This window comes from Drosophila grimshawi, unplaced genomic scaffold (assembly GCF_018153295.1).
Source record: "Drosophila grimshawi isolate 15287-2541.00 unplaced genomic scaffold, ASM1815329v1 contig_848, whole genome shotgun sequence".
NCBI classification, from domain to species: domain Eukaryota; kingdom Metazoa; phylum Arthropoda; class Insecta; order Diptera; family Drosophilidae; genus Drosophila; species Drosophila grimshawi.
The window spans coordinates 282,989-299,842 of NW_025063692.1; the positions used below are offsets into that span (position 1 = coordinate 282,989).

At 39.6% G+C, this 16,854-nt stretch overlaps 1 protein-coding gene across 1 annotated transcript; it reads left to right on the forward strand.

The window, feature by feature from the left end:
- Positions 1-4,417: 4,417 nt before the first annotated feature.
- LOC6569435 (E3 ubiquitin-protein ligase PPP1R11) lies at positions 4,418-5,216 on the forward strand. The gene has a single exon (XM_001995435.3). The coding sequence runs from the start codon at positions 4,477-4,479 to the stop codon at positions 5,053-5,055; it is 579 nt and encodes a 192-aa protein (XP_001995471.2). The 5' UTR covers positions 4,418-4,476; the 3' UTR covers positions 5,056-5,216.
- Positions 5,217-16,854: the final 11,638 nt, after the last annotated feature.

The window sequence follows — 16,854 nt, forward strand, 5'->3', positions numbered from 1 at the left end:
CTTCCAACCCAGAAAAGCCGAGCGCAATTCTAATGGGAATTTAAAATTTTTCACCATAAAGATGTTGCTGCCTGCCTGCCAGCTCGTTCGAGGCCCTCCTCCTCCATCGCACTGTTTCTCTTCACTCCAGTTCCTGCCCAGTCCTTGTTTCTTGCATAAAATGAAATTGTATTGCAGTTTTTTTATTTAGGTTTTTTTTCCCCGCTGCTGTTGCTTTATGGCTGGACACACAAATTGCTGGCTCAGCAGCAACAACAGCAACAGAAACTACAGTTACTGCTACTTCAGTTCGGAACGGGTTCTGTCTTGGGCTTCGCATTTCATGCCAGTTTCATGCCGCTGTGTTCAGTCCACTTCACGCTACAATCACCAACACCATCCACCTCCAACCTCTCTCAACCCTGCTCTCCACTCGACTCGACTCGACTCGACTCAACTCGACTCGACTCGCCTCGCGAAACACAATAGAAAATCGCAATTCGTATTTTTAGAGCAACATGAAAATTTATGATACATTTGCCACGTCGCATCGCGTCGCCACGCCTCGCCCGCATCAAAGCGGTAGGGAAGGGTTTGAATGGGTTGGGCAATGGTTGATGGGGAAGACGCCTCTTAGCTCGTTTTGTCTACTTTCAAATAATTCGAGTTAAATAAAATGTTGATAATTGTAATGGAATTTTATGTTACATTTTGCACAATGCATTCTTTTTAGCCAGTGTTCAAAGCAAATTAAATTACCCAATGCAAGTATTTTTCAACTGGTTCGGATATTTATATCGATTACTTAAGCCCAGCACTAAAATCAACTAAGTAGCAGAACTAAGCCCAAACATAATCGACTAAACTTGATTACTTGCTCGCACATATATACAACATTTATCCCTATTAGCAGCCATATCATTCATATGTATATTCATATTTATTTATATATATATAATAAAGTCATAAAGAAACTTACATACATATGTATATATACTCATATGTTTACAAATTTCATTTAGCCAAGTCTAAGAGTTGAAAATATTTCTATTGATTCTATTGATGATATATTTTGTGTATAATTCTCAGATTAGTGTATCCCATTCAAATATTCTGCACAATTGCAATTGACTCGCTTGCGAATGCCCTTGAGTTTATACCAAATCTAAGTGTGAATATATCGCATGAATATGTATTTTATAGTATTTATTTTTCTGTCTTTTTGTAATATTTTATTGCTGCTTCACACTTTGTTGGAAGGGGTGCAAATGCCATCAAATAGTTTTCCGTTCCGATTTGTTTTGCACAATGGAAACGGAACGGACAAACAGGCATGAAAGGCAATTGAGATGGGATATGCGATGAGGAGAATGGGGAATGCCTTTATCAATTTTATCTGTCAAATATTTCCGAAACATTTGCCATTCTATTTGCATTAGTAGCCACAGTTTCCTTGTGCCGTTGGTTGGTTAGTTGGTTTGGTTTGTAGGTTGTTTAGTTGGTTGCTTGGTTGGCTGGTTGGTTAACTGTATTTTTGTATTTCTTTCGTATTTCCTGGCGGCATCAGGATCCTCCTACTCGACACGCCAGTTCGACGCCAATGAATAGCAAAATGGCCTCCTGTATAAAATGGAATGGAAACGAAACGAAAGCAAAGCAAAGCAAAGCAAGGCGACAGGCACACAAAAGGCATAGAATGGAAAGGAAAGGCAAGCCTGGACCAAGAACTACTGTATTCACTTTGCGGCATGGATTTTTTTTGTTTTGCTCCTTTTTTTGGAATGGTTGGTTGGTTGGTCTATTCCCCAGCGGAAACTGCTTATCACACATTTCCACACAGCCACGCAAATTCACACAAGTGCGGTAAACGAAACACAATACAAAAATTGCAAAAAAAAATAAGAAATAAGAAAAATAAGAAAAGAAAAACGAAATATAAAAATGAGAGAAAGTTACGTTATGGAGGGGTGCGAGAGGGATGGGGGTGGGGGGCGGGAGAGTGTGCAGGGGCAGGGGGATTTGCCTGACTGCTGGTAAAGTAATAGCGTACAAAGAATGATGCGTAGACATGATTTCCGTGCGGTTGATTTCCCGCACAGTCTTACCTTCCTTGCCCCATCCTGGGTCCCTCTCTCGTTCGCCGGCCCGCTGTGCGCTGTTGCTTGCAACAAAACTATTTGCTTGGGGATTTAGTTTCTGGAACCTTTTTTTGTGCGTATACGCAACATCTTATCTACATGTCTATCCGTGGCTACTGCCAAAACCGGATCGGCCCGAACCGAACAAGGCATCAAGTACGTTCGTCGTTCTAAGCTGCCAGCTGCCTGAAGTAGCATGTAATTCATCTTATTCCCCAAAGACAACTTCGACAACGATAAAGAGGTTGAGGTGGAGGCTGAGTTGGAGGTGAAAGTGTGGGAAAAGTTCTGAGCCTGAGACTGCCACAGTGTGCCGCATCGCCAACAGGCATCTACTGAGTCTGGCAACTGAGGAGCTGCAGTCATTGCCGAAGCTGATGCTGTGGCTGTCGTCGCGCTATGTGTGTATCCATTGGGACATACCTGGTATGTGGCACAGCTCAACTCAGCTGAGCTCGGGCGCAGAAAGACGAGACACGCGCCTCATTACGTTGAGTCGTTACGTGTCGAGTTCGTGTTTGAGTTGGAGTTGGAGTTGCCCAACCTGCTGCTTACGGTGGACCGCATGCGTAATGAATTTTAGATGAAATTTCAATGGCTGTGAAAGAAGTTATGACCCACAGACTCATCAGGCTCAATAGCTCATGGCCATGGACACCTTATATTTTTTATTTATTGTTTTCTTTTTTGTTTTGGTGGGTGTCTTTCGCAAATTTTAATGCACTTTACGAGTTACTAAACGTTTAGGTTTATGACCTGCAAATAGTTTTATACACCGACCTGTTTACGAACAGTGAAATCATTGGTCTCCTTACGAACAAGTATCCACAACCTTCTCTGCAGCCTCCACTTGACAAGTTACAAGTATACTTAAGTCCCTTTTAAGTATACTTAACACATGCTTTTTTTCCAAATTATTTATGATAATTATTCCTTGATGAATAATGTTATTTTTGAGTATTCTCATAAGAATTAAGTTTTCAATCGTACACTTTGTGATTATATTTTAAAGTATTTTGTATATAAGCAGGCTTAAGCGCTGACTAACTTTATTCAGATAAACCGAATATATATATTTGCTAAAATTTTAACGTTGCACTGAAACATTCAGTTTTCTGTTTGAGTTTGAACTTGAACCAAAGTCACATGCTCTTCTTTTCATGTTGTATAGAGTTAAACAGCTCACAAAAAATACTGTAATAAACAGGAAAAAAGCCCAATGACATAACAGGGTCGATGGCAGACTGCATTAGCTGATGGGTTGCGGGGGAGGGAGAGTGTGGTAAAGTGTGGCAGCGACTTTATTTTTATTACCCTTCCCCTTCATTCGGTGCAAAGCCACAGCCCAACTGTGGCCCAACTGCAAACATAATTTTTGCTGCTCCTAAAACCAGATAAATGTAGAGAAGAAATTAAATACGTGAGGCAGAGGCGACAACGGCTGAAAAAGAAGACCCGCAAAGCCTGACAGAAAAGAAGATGTTAAAAAATGTTTTCAAAATCGCTTGCACAAAGTTCCTTAACCCCAAGCGGCACCACACTGCACGACACTGCACCACACGCCCCCTCCACGCAACTCTCTAATATTATTTTCAACATTTATTTGCGACGCGAAAATAAAAATAGAGAAAAACACTGAAAATGAAACGAAAACCGATCCGAAAACTGACGGGACAATAAGGGAAAAGAGGGGGAATATGTTAAATGGAAAAGGGCTCACTGAGTAACGAGTAACGTGGCGAGCTGCAGCAGCTAAAGTTAAGAGGGGGCCAGGGCGTAGCAGTCAAATGCATTTTAGGTAAACATTGTGGGCTGGTGGGCGTGGCTATCTGGCAGACGTGGCTGGCTGCCGCCCAATTGACGTAAATCGTGCGCAAATTTTTGGCAGCTAAATGACTGCGGCTAAGCTGCTCTTTGGCAAAGGTCAGCAAACTGTGTGGACGTCCACTATTCCCTGCACACTCCTGCCCCTATTTACAATTCCACTACTTATCCTATTCCCTGGCTAAAGTGCATTTGACTTTTGCCTGAGGATGACGTCATCATTCATTTGGCGACAAATAAGTACAAGTTGCATCGAAATTTAAAACATCTCACAATATGAATTCAAATTCGTGAAATTTTTGGAAATTTAGAAAATGTAAAATCGAGAATCAAAATTTGAAGTAAATTCCAAATCTTAGAAACAGCTTTGAATAGGTTTCGAAATCTATAGATTGTGAAACAAATCTATTTTTGGAAAATCTAAAAGTCAGTTAACATTTGACTTTTGCACAATTTTGACACACAATTCTTGACGAATTCCCACAATTCTCAATAACTTTCATCAATTTACCATAAATCTTCACAAATCTGCAGTATGGAAGATCAGCAAGCCAGCCAACCGATAAGTATCGAGAGTGACAGTTCAACTACCATCATTGTCAATATGCCGGAAATTACAACGGTCTGTGGGTCTGCATGTGGCACTGGATCTGGTTCTGGGTCTGGGTCTGTGTCTGTGGCTAGCGTAGCAGCCACAGAGGAAAGAACCAACGATTCGGGTGTGCATTTGTTGGTATTGTTGTCCTTGGACAGGAAACCGCGACGCGTGACATTTTCGGAGGGTGTTATCGACAACGAATTCCTCAATCGTCGCAAATCGAAATGCTGTTGCATTTACCGTAAGCCGCACGTCTTCGGCGAGAGCTCTTCATCCTCGGACGATGAGTGCGAGCATTGCTGCGGTCATCCCGAGGTGCGTCTGCGCAATCGCCTAAGAAAAAAACATCAGCAGCAAGAACAGCAGCAGCAGCAACAGAACGAGCCAGAGTCAAAGGTGCGAAAGTGCCATTGTCGCTGTCATGGTCAGCAGGCAGCCCCAACTCAGGAAGAATCTGAAAAGGACACTGAGATAACTGGTGACTCTGACAGTTTGATGACCAAAACAGAACTCTAAGGCCCACCAAGATTCGGATGACAATCACAATCGATAGTCATAGAACTGTAGATGAACTCTACGTTTCTGGATAGTACTCATGCTTCTACTAAATTGTAATGTTTAATTCTCATTTGTAGTCCACAACAATTCCTTAATTAAATCACCAATAACATCTTTCATCAGCGCAACTCTTTAATCATATCATATCATATCATCTATAAGTTGCTTACTAAATTCCTTTCGGCTCATAAAGCATGTGCCGTATGTGCCACTTGCTAGATATTCCGATTGCAAGTTGTGTTGAAAAATGTTGTTCAGATTATGTACATAGTGTGGGCGTTAAATCACTTGCTTAACAGTTTTGACGATTAAAAGCCTTTTGGCAAGGCCAAAGAAAGCCGCAAAAAACTGGGGACTGTTGGTCGAGAGAGTCGACTACCACAACAGCCGCAGCAGCCACAGCCGGTACAAGCTCGCCATTAGTCAACGCCAAGCCACGCCCATAGTCCACGCGCCCCCTATTGATTGATTATGCGAACTGCCTGCGTGAACTTGTAAATAGATTAATGAACTGTTGCCGTTGCACTGTGTCCGACTGCGAGGGCAAATACTGCAAAATGCGAGATCCGAGATGGGGCAAGAGAGCAAGAGAGAGTTGGCTGATGGGAGTTAGCTGATATGGGATATGGGAGGAGGCGAGGGTGAATGCCTATAATGCCTGATGCAGTTGTTGGCTAGCAGTTCTGATGGGGCTTTGGCTTTGCCACCGTCTGGAAGTTGTTTCAACTTTGACACATGGCGGCCAGGCTAGGATTCAAATTATGCAATCGTGCATATATCCCAGCATATCCCTCCATGGCATGGTACCAATTCGCAAAGACCAGAAAGAGAAGAGAAAAAACTCAAAAAAAAGTTTTAAAAAACAACAAAATTGCAAAAAATGGAGCGAAACATTTTCGTTTGTTGGGCGCTCGCTCTCAATTTCCCCTTCCTCTAGTCTTCCTACTTCTTTTTTTTTCAGTTTTTTTATTTATTTATTTTTTAACGAAGCTTTGAACCCGTTGCGACTCTGTCTCGCTATGAGTGCGAGTGTATATGTGTGTGTGTGTGCTATTAAGCCACATTTTAATATGTGTTGGTGTGCTGTGTGCCGTTAGTCGTTTTTATGAGGTCTCTTGGCGCTTGATTCCGCGGCCCAAATGCCGCCAACCGCATTTGAAGTGGCTGCTGGAAATGAAATACGCCACAGCAAACAGTTACCACAGTTTGCATAACTCAACACAAACGAATAATCCTTATACATATATAAATACACATTATATATGTATGTATATATACATATACATATGTATACATATAGTACATATATATATACATACATATCTATGCCTGTATGTGTAGGACACAGCGGATTTCTTAACTTGGTCAATGGGTCGCCCGATCGGCATAAGGAATTCGGTATTCAGGGTTCGGGTTTGATGGTTTGACGGTTTCATGCTGCTTAATCGAGTCAAGCACTTGGGAGTCACATTGAGTTTGTGGCCAACACATCATCATATTAAATAAAATTAAATTGCAATATTGGACACTCTAAGGCGCTTTCACTTTCACGTTTCAACTTTAAATTCATCAGAATTAACAAATATCACTCGTTAACTCAACTGTCATAAATAAGTTATCTGAAAAAAAAAAGAATACAAAAATACAGAAATACAGAAATACAAAAATAAATTGATTATTTTCGAATAATGTAAAATAATTATTGCAATTTCTAAATATGATGGACTAAGCAAAAATTATAGTATGTTTAAAGTTTGCCAGTTTTATTTTATTCGATCAAAAATATATTTGTTATCCCTTTGATATGTTAAGGAGACTTACCGCTCAGTGTATTGTTGGGCTGTTCAACAAGCAATCTCATCTACTTTTATGCTTTCACGCAGCCTCCTTCTCCGCCCATTGTTCCCCTGTCTGTCTGTCTGTTACTGTCAAATGATGTCCTTGGCTGAATGGCATACCGAAAGCCCCGGCAAGGCTCAGCTGTCAATGCGAATGTTCCCTGTTTTTTCCTGTTTTTCTGGTTGCCATTTTTCGCCAGCTCCGCATTGATGAGGTTGAACATTGTGTATGTTTGGGGTGCTCCACCGCTACACAGCTCTACAGTTCTACAGTTCCACAGTGGCGCTGCTCCCATTTGATGTGTTTTAAAATGCGCCCCATAAATAACGGTAATGACAGATCCTGACATCGCAGTCGTCCTTTGCTCGCACACCAAAACAGAAAAAACAAAGAGAATGCGAAATCGCAATCACTGGCGAGCCAAGCTGTGACTGCCCCCCTGCCCCTCTTCTGCCCCATCCCACCCCAAACTCTTGCAGCACAATTCAGCTGCTCAGCTCCGAAGCCGAAGCTGTAGCCCAAGCCCAACCCCAAAATGAACCCGTAACACCCGCCCAGCAATTGAATCGCTTGTAGGCTATGAATAAGTCGATTACTAAAGCAAACTGACAGCTCAAAGCAACAAGAACAACAACAACAGCAACGAGCTAACCCAACAACAACATCAAAAACAACTTACGCATTAGGCAACGCTCTTGGCTAAAACTGTGACAGGGAATGCGATGCCTATTTCTACTGCGACTCCCCTCCACTTCTACTTTGCAGTCTCAATTCCAGCTTTCATTCGGACGGAATTTTCAATTTTTTTTGTTTTCCATTTTTGTTTATCGTTTTTGGTTTTTTAACACCAGCATTAAAATGACGTGTTGCCATGGTTCGTTTGTGTTGTTGCACTCCTTTTTGTGAATCATTTAAAAAGCACTTAAGTAGAAATTAAAAAGAAATTATTCACTTTGGCACATTTCACTTTGCAACAATGGGGCAGTAGCAAGCAACAATAGCAACAAAAACAACAGCAGCAGCAATAGCATTCAGAGACGCACAGAATACACAATTCGCCCCCACTCTCTCTTTCTCTCTTTCTCTCCCTACCTCTCCATATATATCTCTCATTGTGTGTTTAATGCTCTGCAATTTTGCGTTTGTGTAATTTTTGCGGTTTACCACATTATTTGCGTCAAGAACGATACTACAGACCACAACCGTACAGAGCAGTGTACCCCATTTTGGCCGGCTTCAATTGTGGTTTTAATTTTGCCCTTCGCTTAGCCATTGGCATTGTCATCGGCATCGGCCTCGTTGCCATCCTTTTCGTGTACGCCAATGACCCATGTCTATATGCCTGTGGTATTTATGCGCACTTCACCACAATATTTAGTATTATTTTAATTGTTTACGACAGCCCCAGTGCCAATGGTCATAATTTCAAATATGTGTCCGTATGCTTTGTTGTGGTCTTCACATAATTAGTTAATATAACTGTTGCTTTGCGTTTCTTTAAACTGTCGAGAGTCCTACATTGGCACCTATGCGTGAGTTATGCTCAAATTGGTACTTCGTAGGCAGTTGTGGTTAAGTAATAAGGTATACCTTAAAAATAAATCTGAATATGTGTAGCCATAATTATTTGCCCAACTTTGACATTTTCTAATTGGTGTATTGATTGGATGAGTGCATGGGATTTAAAGCATATGTGGACACTTAGCAGTGTTTAAGTAGTAATAGACGTGCTAAAAAAAACATGAAAACTAAAATGGTTTACATTAAGAAAAATGACATGTGCTCTACTCGCATCACAAAATGGGCTGGCGAATTAATTGTTCTCAATTCTAACAAATAATCGCATATATATATATACCATAATTGTACTACCCCAAAGAAATGGGACGAGGGTAAATATAATTGCTATATATTTCTTATACATTTTGCAGCATTTCGCTATGTTTTAGTGTTGTGGACGGGGTCTGTCGCTTGCCCGTTGTTGTTGCAGTCACAGGAGGAGCGCACTCCATGTGGAGCAGGCAATAATATTTGTCGCCCCTAAAAGTATGTACTGCAAAATTATTGACATCTAAATTACAAGCATTTATGCTTCCCTGTGTGTGTGCGTGAGTGTATATGTGTATGTATGTGTGTGTCTCGTATGCTTATGGCTTTGTTTGCGACGTGCCCTGCTTTGCTTTAATGCCATAACTGCCGCACAATCAGTTACAGTCTCAGCTGTCAATAGATTGTTGACATTTTTCTTTATATTTTCATATCTCATACACACACACACACACACACGCGCGCATTCTCATATGAGCTGGCTGTCTGGCTTGGGGCCTGTTTTGTTGCCCACTTTTTGTGTTTACTGCTTAAATCTGCCAATTTACTCGTTTACGTTTAGGCTTTATGCTTCTTCTCCTTGTTGTTGTCGATGTTGTTGGCGTTGTTGTTGGCGTTGTCTTCTAGGGCTCTTTTGGTGGGACCAGCACGTATGTATATCATGACTGCGACCCCTTCGTGTGGGAAATTAATATCTGTGTCATTTTTTTTTTCTTTTCCTTTTTTGGGTTAATAAGGCTAAATTGAGAGAATGTGCGACGCACTTAATTATCATCATATTTATTGTCTTTATTTATGGCTGAATACGAGAGAGTCTCAAGTCATGGGGAGAGAGGTGTTGGGTAGCTGTCAGAGAGCGTGAGATAATGTGGGGGAAATTTCAGTTTTGCTTTTTATACATTTGATATGGTCATATTATTTGCAATCATTATTTATGACACCTTCAGTGGAAGTGCCTTACGCACAGATTTCAAGCATAGACAAGGGAATGGGGATTTGAGTTGAGTTACAATTCATATTGTATTTTATGGTCTATAGAATATAGACGAACTTTAAAGCATACAAAATATTTGTCGGCATAAAATTAACAAAAACAATTAAAAATTAATGACTTGACCATCAATATCGAAGCTACATAAAGAAAATATTTTTTCCATTTCCACACAGACTACAAGTGTTTTCTTTTTTTAATTTTCTCATTAATGGCAGTGAAAAAACATATTATAAATTGCTTTCGCACAAGCTATAAAAGATAGGTATATACGAGCAATTAATAACATGCCAGAATTGACTCACTTTTTCTCTGAAAGTCTTTTTGAAATCTGTAGTTGAATGATTTCGTTGACAAGCAATTTATTTTTAATTATTTGTATACCCTTTTTGTGTAAATTTTTGATGTGTATATGTATGTACATGATTCATTAAATGGACAGAATACATGAATACACTTCTGCAACACGTATTCACTTAGTATTCACGGGGGTCTAGTTGTCTAATCTCGTCGAATGACTCGCACAACTGTCCAGGACATGACAGACATCTCTGCAGAGTTTGACTTTCCCTTTAACTTTTCCAGGCATGTCTCCTCCTTGTACACACCTAGCTCCTGCTGGTCCTGTTGCCCTTGCAATGTTTGCTGTATCAATAATTTGACTGCAACTTTTTTATGTCAATTTAATGGCTTCCCAACATGGCCAGGTATCAATTAATTTCCCGTTATATGCGGCCGGCTGCATCGTCCACAAAAATTTCATAGAAAAGTTGGCAAATTTGATTTTGTGCTCTTTGGGCTGAATGATGTTGAACTTTTCTCACAACGAGCAACTTTCGTTTCGCTTTATTGCAACGCATTCACAGATTTGCAACAGGCACAGATCTCAACTTTTGGTATACCTAGTAAATTCCAATTAAATTGATCACATTTTACAACCACTCAAATATTGCACAAATATACTCTTATATACCATATAAATATGAATATATATATATAGAAATAATTATATATGGAGATAGTGAGAAGAGAGCGAGAGAAATATATTCTCATAAATCAAAATGAATACGCTGCTTAAGGTCCTTCAAATATAAATATATAAATTAAATCTGAAAAGAACCTAAAACAACAAGTTGAACAAAAAGAAAACGTTGGCCATCATCTATCAAAAAGCATATCCATCAAATGCATAATGCTTGGGTATCTTTTCAGATTGCCTTTCTCGGATGGGGTTTCAAAAGTCTCCGCAAAGTAAAAGTCAAATAAAATCTGTGCTCGCTGCTGTTGAAATTATGCCCAGTCAGACATGTTTTGTTGTTTGTACAACCTTAAAACAATGCCAAAAACAACAACAACAGCAACAACAAAATCAGCAGCAATAACAATGCAAACTTCTTTACTAGCACACAGATACAGGTGCACAAATGCCGAGCAAAAAGTAAAACAACAAAGGCAAAAGCAGCAGCCGCTCCAAATTTACATAACAAAAAATTTGTCAAGACTTGGGACGCGGCAGGTGGCACGTGTCGACATAAGAACATACATTCTGTACATATATCCAAACACATACATATATATATATATATATATATATATATATATATATATATATATATATATATATATATATATATATATACAAATATATCACATTTATGTTTGGGGGCATTTGTAGCGACCACCAGGTAGGCCAATGGACAAGAAAGTCGTAAGAAAGTGTTTTTGTGTTTTTGTGTTCTTGTTGTTTTGTTGCTTTGCTGTTGAAGGGTCGTCGTCACTAGGCGCAAGAATGACTCTGAGACTCAAGACTTGGGTAAATGTATGCATGATCATGTCTGGATTAACTTAATGAAAGCACAAAATGCAGCAACAACAACAATAACGACAATGAGACAACGACAACGCCAGCAAGCGAACAACGAACAGCTGATGGCACAAATGCTAACAACGACAGCAAACGTTGAAAATCGCTGTCATGAAACGCTAAGACACTGACAGCTTCTCCAATGCTAGACACGCATACACACACACGCACATACACGCATGCTGTATACAGGCGTCTAGAGACAAGTGCGCATCTGTTTTCAATGTAACCGCAACATCTCTTGTGCCAAATTTCGATAAAGGTGAATTTAAATATTAAATAAACAGGAAATACTTTATGTAAACACCCAATGCGGAATTTGCTTTTACATAAGCACACACATAGCACACTTTTTGGGGCAATTAAAATGAGTATTTAACAAGACTTTGTCGCATAACGGACAAATGCCTAAGGATTTATTTAAATTTTTTTACTCCTGAAGAAAAGCGAACAAAAAAAAGCACAATGTAAAAACACATTTCACGTAATTATATAAGAAAGCCAGCGAGGAAAAATGGGCAGCACGTGAGACTATAAAAAAAAATATATATGTATTTATTATATTTCTCAGGATTCACATTCAGTTTATGAAATGCTGCTCGATGCTCTATGAAGGCAGCAACACTTCGGAGTGTCAAATGGCGACTTTTAATGCAGCATGCTTAATATATGTGTGTGTGTGTTTTAATGTATTTATATATATATATATATATATATATATATATATATATATATATATATATATATATATATATATATATATGTGTGTGTGTGTTAGCTGACATGCTGACGGAAATATGCAGCGTACGTGCAGCAGCCACAGCAATAGCAAGAGCAACAACAACACCATCAGAAACAACAATGCAGATGGCATTTAAAATCCTTCACAGTTGTGTCGCGTCGCGTTCGTCGTCCTTACGTCGTCCTGACAAACATTGCTGCAAAGATTTAAGGAAAGTTTACAGCCCCGGAGACATTTGTTGTGGCCTTATAAATTGTCTGTGCGTGGGCCAAGGTGTCTGCTCTGCTACGTGTGTTCACTGTGCCAAAGACAACGTCATGGCAGCAGTTGTTGTTGCTGTTGTTGTAGTTGTTGTTGATTTTGTTGATGTTGTTGTTGTCATGCTGCTGCCATCGCGTCGATTGCTGCAGTGTCAGCGCCTCGACAATGCACGACAGCAACAGCAGCAGCAGCAACAGCAACAATGACAGCAACAACAACAATTGAGAAAAGCCAACAACAGCGACAACATAAAACACAAAACACGGAACATGAAACACGTTAAGCGCATTGCCATTTGTGCCACATCATGGAGAGAATGCCAAGGACCCGTGGAGCAGCGTGTGAAGAACTGTACGGCTAAAGGCAGAGCCTGGCAAGACAAGGACAGCACCCAAGCGTGGGGGGGGGCAGTTGTTGTGAGATGCCTGCATGGGAACGTCTAAAGCTGCTGGCACAATGCAGACAGCTGGCAATGTTGTTCAATAGTGTAAAATGTGCTTTGTGAAATCGCCGATGGCTTAAAGTAGATTTTTCTGCTCCTTTTCTATTTTCTCTTTTATGTGTCTATGTCTGTAGCATGCCGCATAGTATGCCCTGCGTTGTCTTGCCGCTGAAGGGACACGGCATCAAAGGATGTGGGAATTTCAATTGATTAGTCGATATGGTTGATCGATGTGTATAACTTTAATGGAAACTCCAATGAGTACACTTTAGCTTCGATAAATTCCAAACACTAATCGAAATACCTATACGCGTGTGCTATACGCGTGTGTGTGTGTGTGTGTGTGGTTATGTGTGTGTGTGTCTGTTTGTATTTATATGGCAATGCGGCAACAACAGAGGATCGAATCGATAAAGGACATCGCCGGCAATCAAGCTGTGCAGCGGCACTAGGTTTAAGGTAATTTAAACGTCTTCAAGGCAGCCATAATCAAAAATGATTTATGCAAGTAAAATCCATGGGGAAGAACAGACGTGGCATATTTTACGTCCTCTTGCAATAACTCTGCAGAGTAAGAGGTCAACTAGCTATCTTCGAGTGCAGTTAGTTAATTGTTAAAGGCATTTCTTTATTAAAAAGATTTTATACGGTTGCTAGTTACGCTTTAACCCATTCAATTGTTATTTGTATTGTGGAAAGTTGCCTCTTTGTAATAAATAATATTATAAGGTCTATTATAATTTAGTTTCGGATTCTACAGCACTTAAATTTGAGTTTATTGCTTAATCTTAGCATTTTAATGAATTTAAAGCTTGTATTTAAAATTATACTCTCAATTTATACTTAAGAGCAAATTTTCGACTTGAATTCCAATTGCAACTCAAGTGACTGCAACTGCGTCTTATTGCTTCAGTTGCACACACACATATACAAAAGCGCAGACACTATCTGTGGCAGCAATGCGTGCATTGCGAAAGCAATTAAGATAAATTTCGCATAAACTTTGCCACATTGCGTATACGACGCGTATTTTGTCTTTCACAGTCGAAATTTAAGAAAGTCAGTGGGAAAAGGGCTATTTGGTGCTAAATGCTGCAATCTGTGTCTATCTCGTTGTGTGTGTGTGTTTGTCATTGTACACAAATTAACTATTCGCGATTGTTTTACACGTCATCTTCCTTGTCGATGGCGACCATTTAAGACACAAGCAGGCTCAGCTATTATCTTTCGCGCTGTATAAATATACATATATATAAATATATATATACAAATGTGTGTGTGCGTGTGTGTGTATCTTCACTGGCAATTGTTTGCTGTATGCCAGCCATTTAACAAGTTTATGGCTTTATCCTGCAGCTGAGTGCTGCGTATATGTCATTGGCTGTCTGCTGAGCATTGGTATGGGTACAAATGAGTAAAGTTCAGCTCAAGTTGACTGAAAATTGTTTCAATTAAGAGCGGCATCATAAACAACAGCAACATCAACATCGACAACAAAAACAAGCAACAGCTGGAGCAAAACATTTCCTTCCTATTTGCCTCTCAGAGTGAACTCTTTTGAAGATATATAAACATACACTCACCGATTTTTAATGTATGTTGTATGTGTCTAGCCTTTGCCAGGGATTATGAGTTAACTTTGATATCAAATTTACAAATTCTCATTCATGCGTGCACAAACACTACTTAAGCACATATTTCAATGTCTCGCTGTCGTTTCGAGAGTGACAAGTGACAAGTTGGAAAGCAATTAAGACAAATACTAATTGCTTACTTAAGCCAGGAGTTTGATACACATACACACAGACATACCCAGATCTTACCGTAGTTACACTCATTATATATTTGTATCTTCTTTTATATATGTCTCTGTGAAAAAATATACGTGCAGAAGTTAAGTTCGACATTAAAGCCAAGTATGTTCTATCTATATTGTTGAAGCTGACATCTGCTGCATCTGGGATCTTTTAACTGAGTACAATTCTATAGTTAAAGGAGTATTTGAAATTAAAAATAAATGGGATTAATGTGCAAGTGATTTTCTTCTTTAGTCAGTTAACTAAATTTTTATTGCAATTGTGTTTAAGTTTCCTTATGGAAACAGCTTAAAAGATATTGACTTAAGTTTTAGTTAAGCCGTTTGCCTTTCAATTGTATTCGGCACAAAGAGAAATAATACTTATAATGCCAATAAAGTTGAAAACTAATAAATGCTTTAGTTCACACGTCTTTTGAAAATGGTTGGCATCGCTGATGCATTTGCGCTTCAATTTATTGTAGTACATAGGTTTTTAGTGGAAAACACCTGTAAAGTTCTGCCCCCAAGTTTTGTTTTCTTTTTTTTAAAGGCTCCTTGCAAAGTTGTTGCAGTTTCTACTTGGACTCAAACAGTTATTGTAGCTGTTTTATGAATAATTTTTCTTTTTTTCTTTTTGTGGTTGTTGTTTGCATTCTTTGTGTAGTTTAGTTGTTGCTTTGCTTTGAGCTGCAGCTCCGAGGATGGGCTTCAAGTTGTCGACAAATCGTCCAGCCAACAGCTTTTGACTTTATTCTCATATCGCCTCCACCTACCCTTTTTTTCCTCTATCCCTAGGAAAGTCTTGGTTGTGTGTGTGTGTGTGGGTGTGTGAGTGTGTTAGTGCGTGTTGATCCACACTTTGTTGCTGCAGTTGTTGCGGCTGCTTTGTCTAACGGCAATTGAAAACTCTGAGGCAGCAAAAAGGAGAAAGAAGAAAGAAGCAGCAAATCTAAGAGACTGAGAAAACTAAGAAGTAAAAGCTGAGCAACAAACGAAGAAGCCAGCTGCTGCAGCTATGGAAAGCGCAGAAGGGGCAAATGGGGAGCGGAGTAAAAGTTGCAAGAGGCATAAACAAATGGCTCAAGCACGTGACTCTCCCGCCGCCACTGCCTCTTTCGCTGCCCCACCCTGTACCCATCCATTTTCCAGTCACTAACACTCCTCTGTTGTGCTCCATGTGTATGTTTGTGTGTGTGTGTGCAGTTGTCCCAGTGAGTTATTGTTGTTGCTGTGTTCTGTTTTCTTGGCTCGTAGCTGCATTGTAATGACCACGGGAACGAGAATGAGCACGGACATAGGGATTAGATGTGAAAATACGAATAGGACGAATGGATGAGGAAGGGGAAGGGCAACGGGACAGGCAATCGGTGAGGCAGTCGAGTTCTAGTAACAGCAATACTAAAACAAGATGTTGTCGTTGTTGTTGTTGCTGTTGCAACGTTTCTTGCATTTCTGTTTCGCAGCACAAAAACTTGAGTTGTTTGCTTTTGCTTTGTCGTATGTTGACACATTTTTAGTAAAATATGCCGCGTATATGGGTTTCTGTGTTTATATATACATATCTATGTATTATACATATCTCGTATATATATTTATATGTGTGTGTGTGCGTAAGCTGGGTCTGCTGGTGTGCAACACCGGAAATTGCAAATGCAACAAGATGTTCTGCGGGAGTTGCCACATTGTTTCTGCTTGCCACATATCCACAGACCAAGCAAACCAGCTGAAACAATAAAAATAAGCATAACAACAGCAACATTTTCCTGTTAAGCTGCTGCTGCTGCTGATTCCCTGCAAGCTCGGAACATGGGGTAAACTTCTTTTCCACAATGTAGTTACATACATATATATATGTATATATGTTTGTATGTATGTTTGCATAAATGTTTGCATGCATGTATGTATGCACATGTTGAAAGTTTGATGTTAATATGAAGGATTTTTATTATAAAGCTTAAACAATTTGTATGACTTTGGAAAAAGAGAGTAAGCT

Bases quoted from the DNA above. Each gene is read 5' to 3' on its own strand.
- LOC6569435 (XM_001995435.3), top strand. From the start codon at position 4,477: ATGGAAGATCAGCAAGCCAGCCAACCGATAAGTATCGAGAGTGACAGT.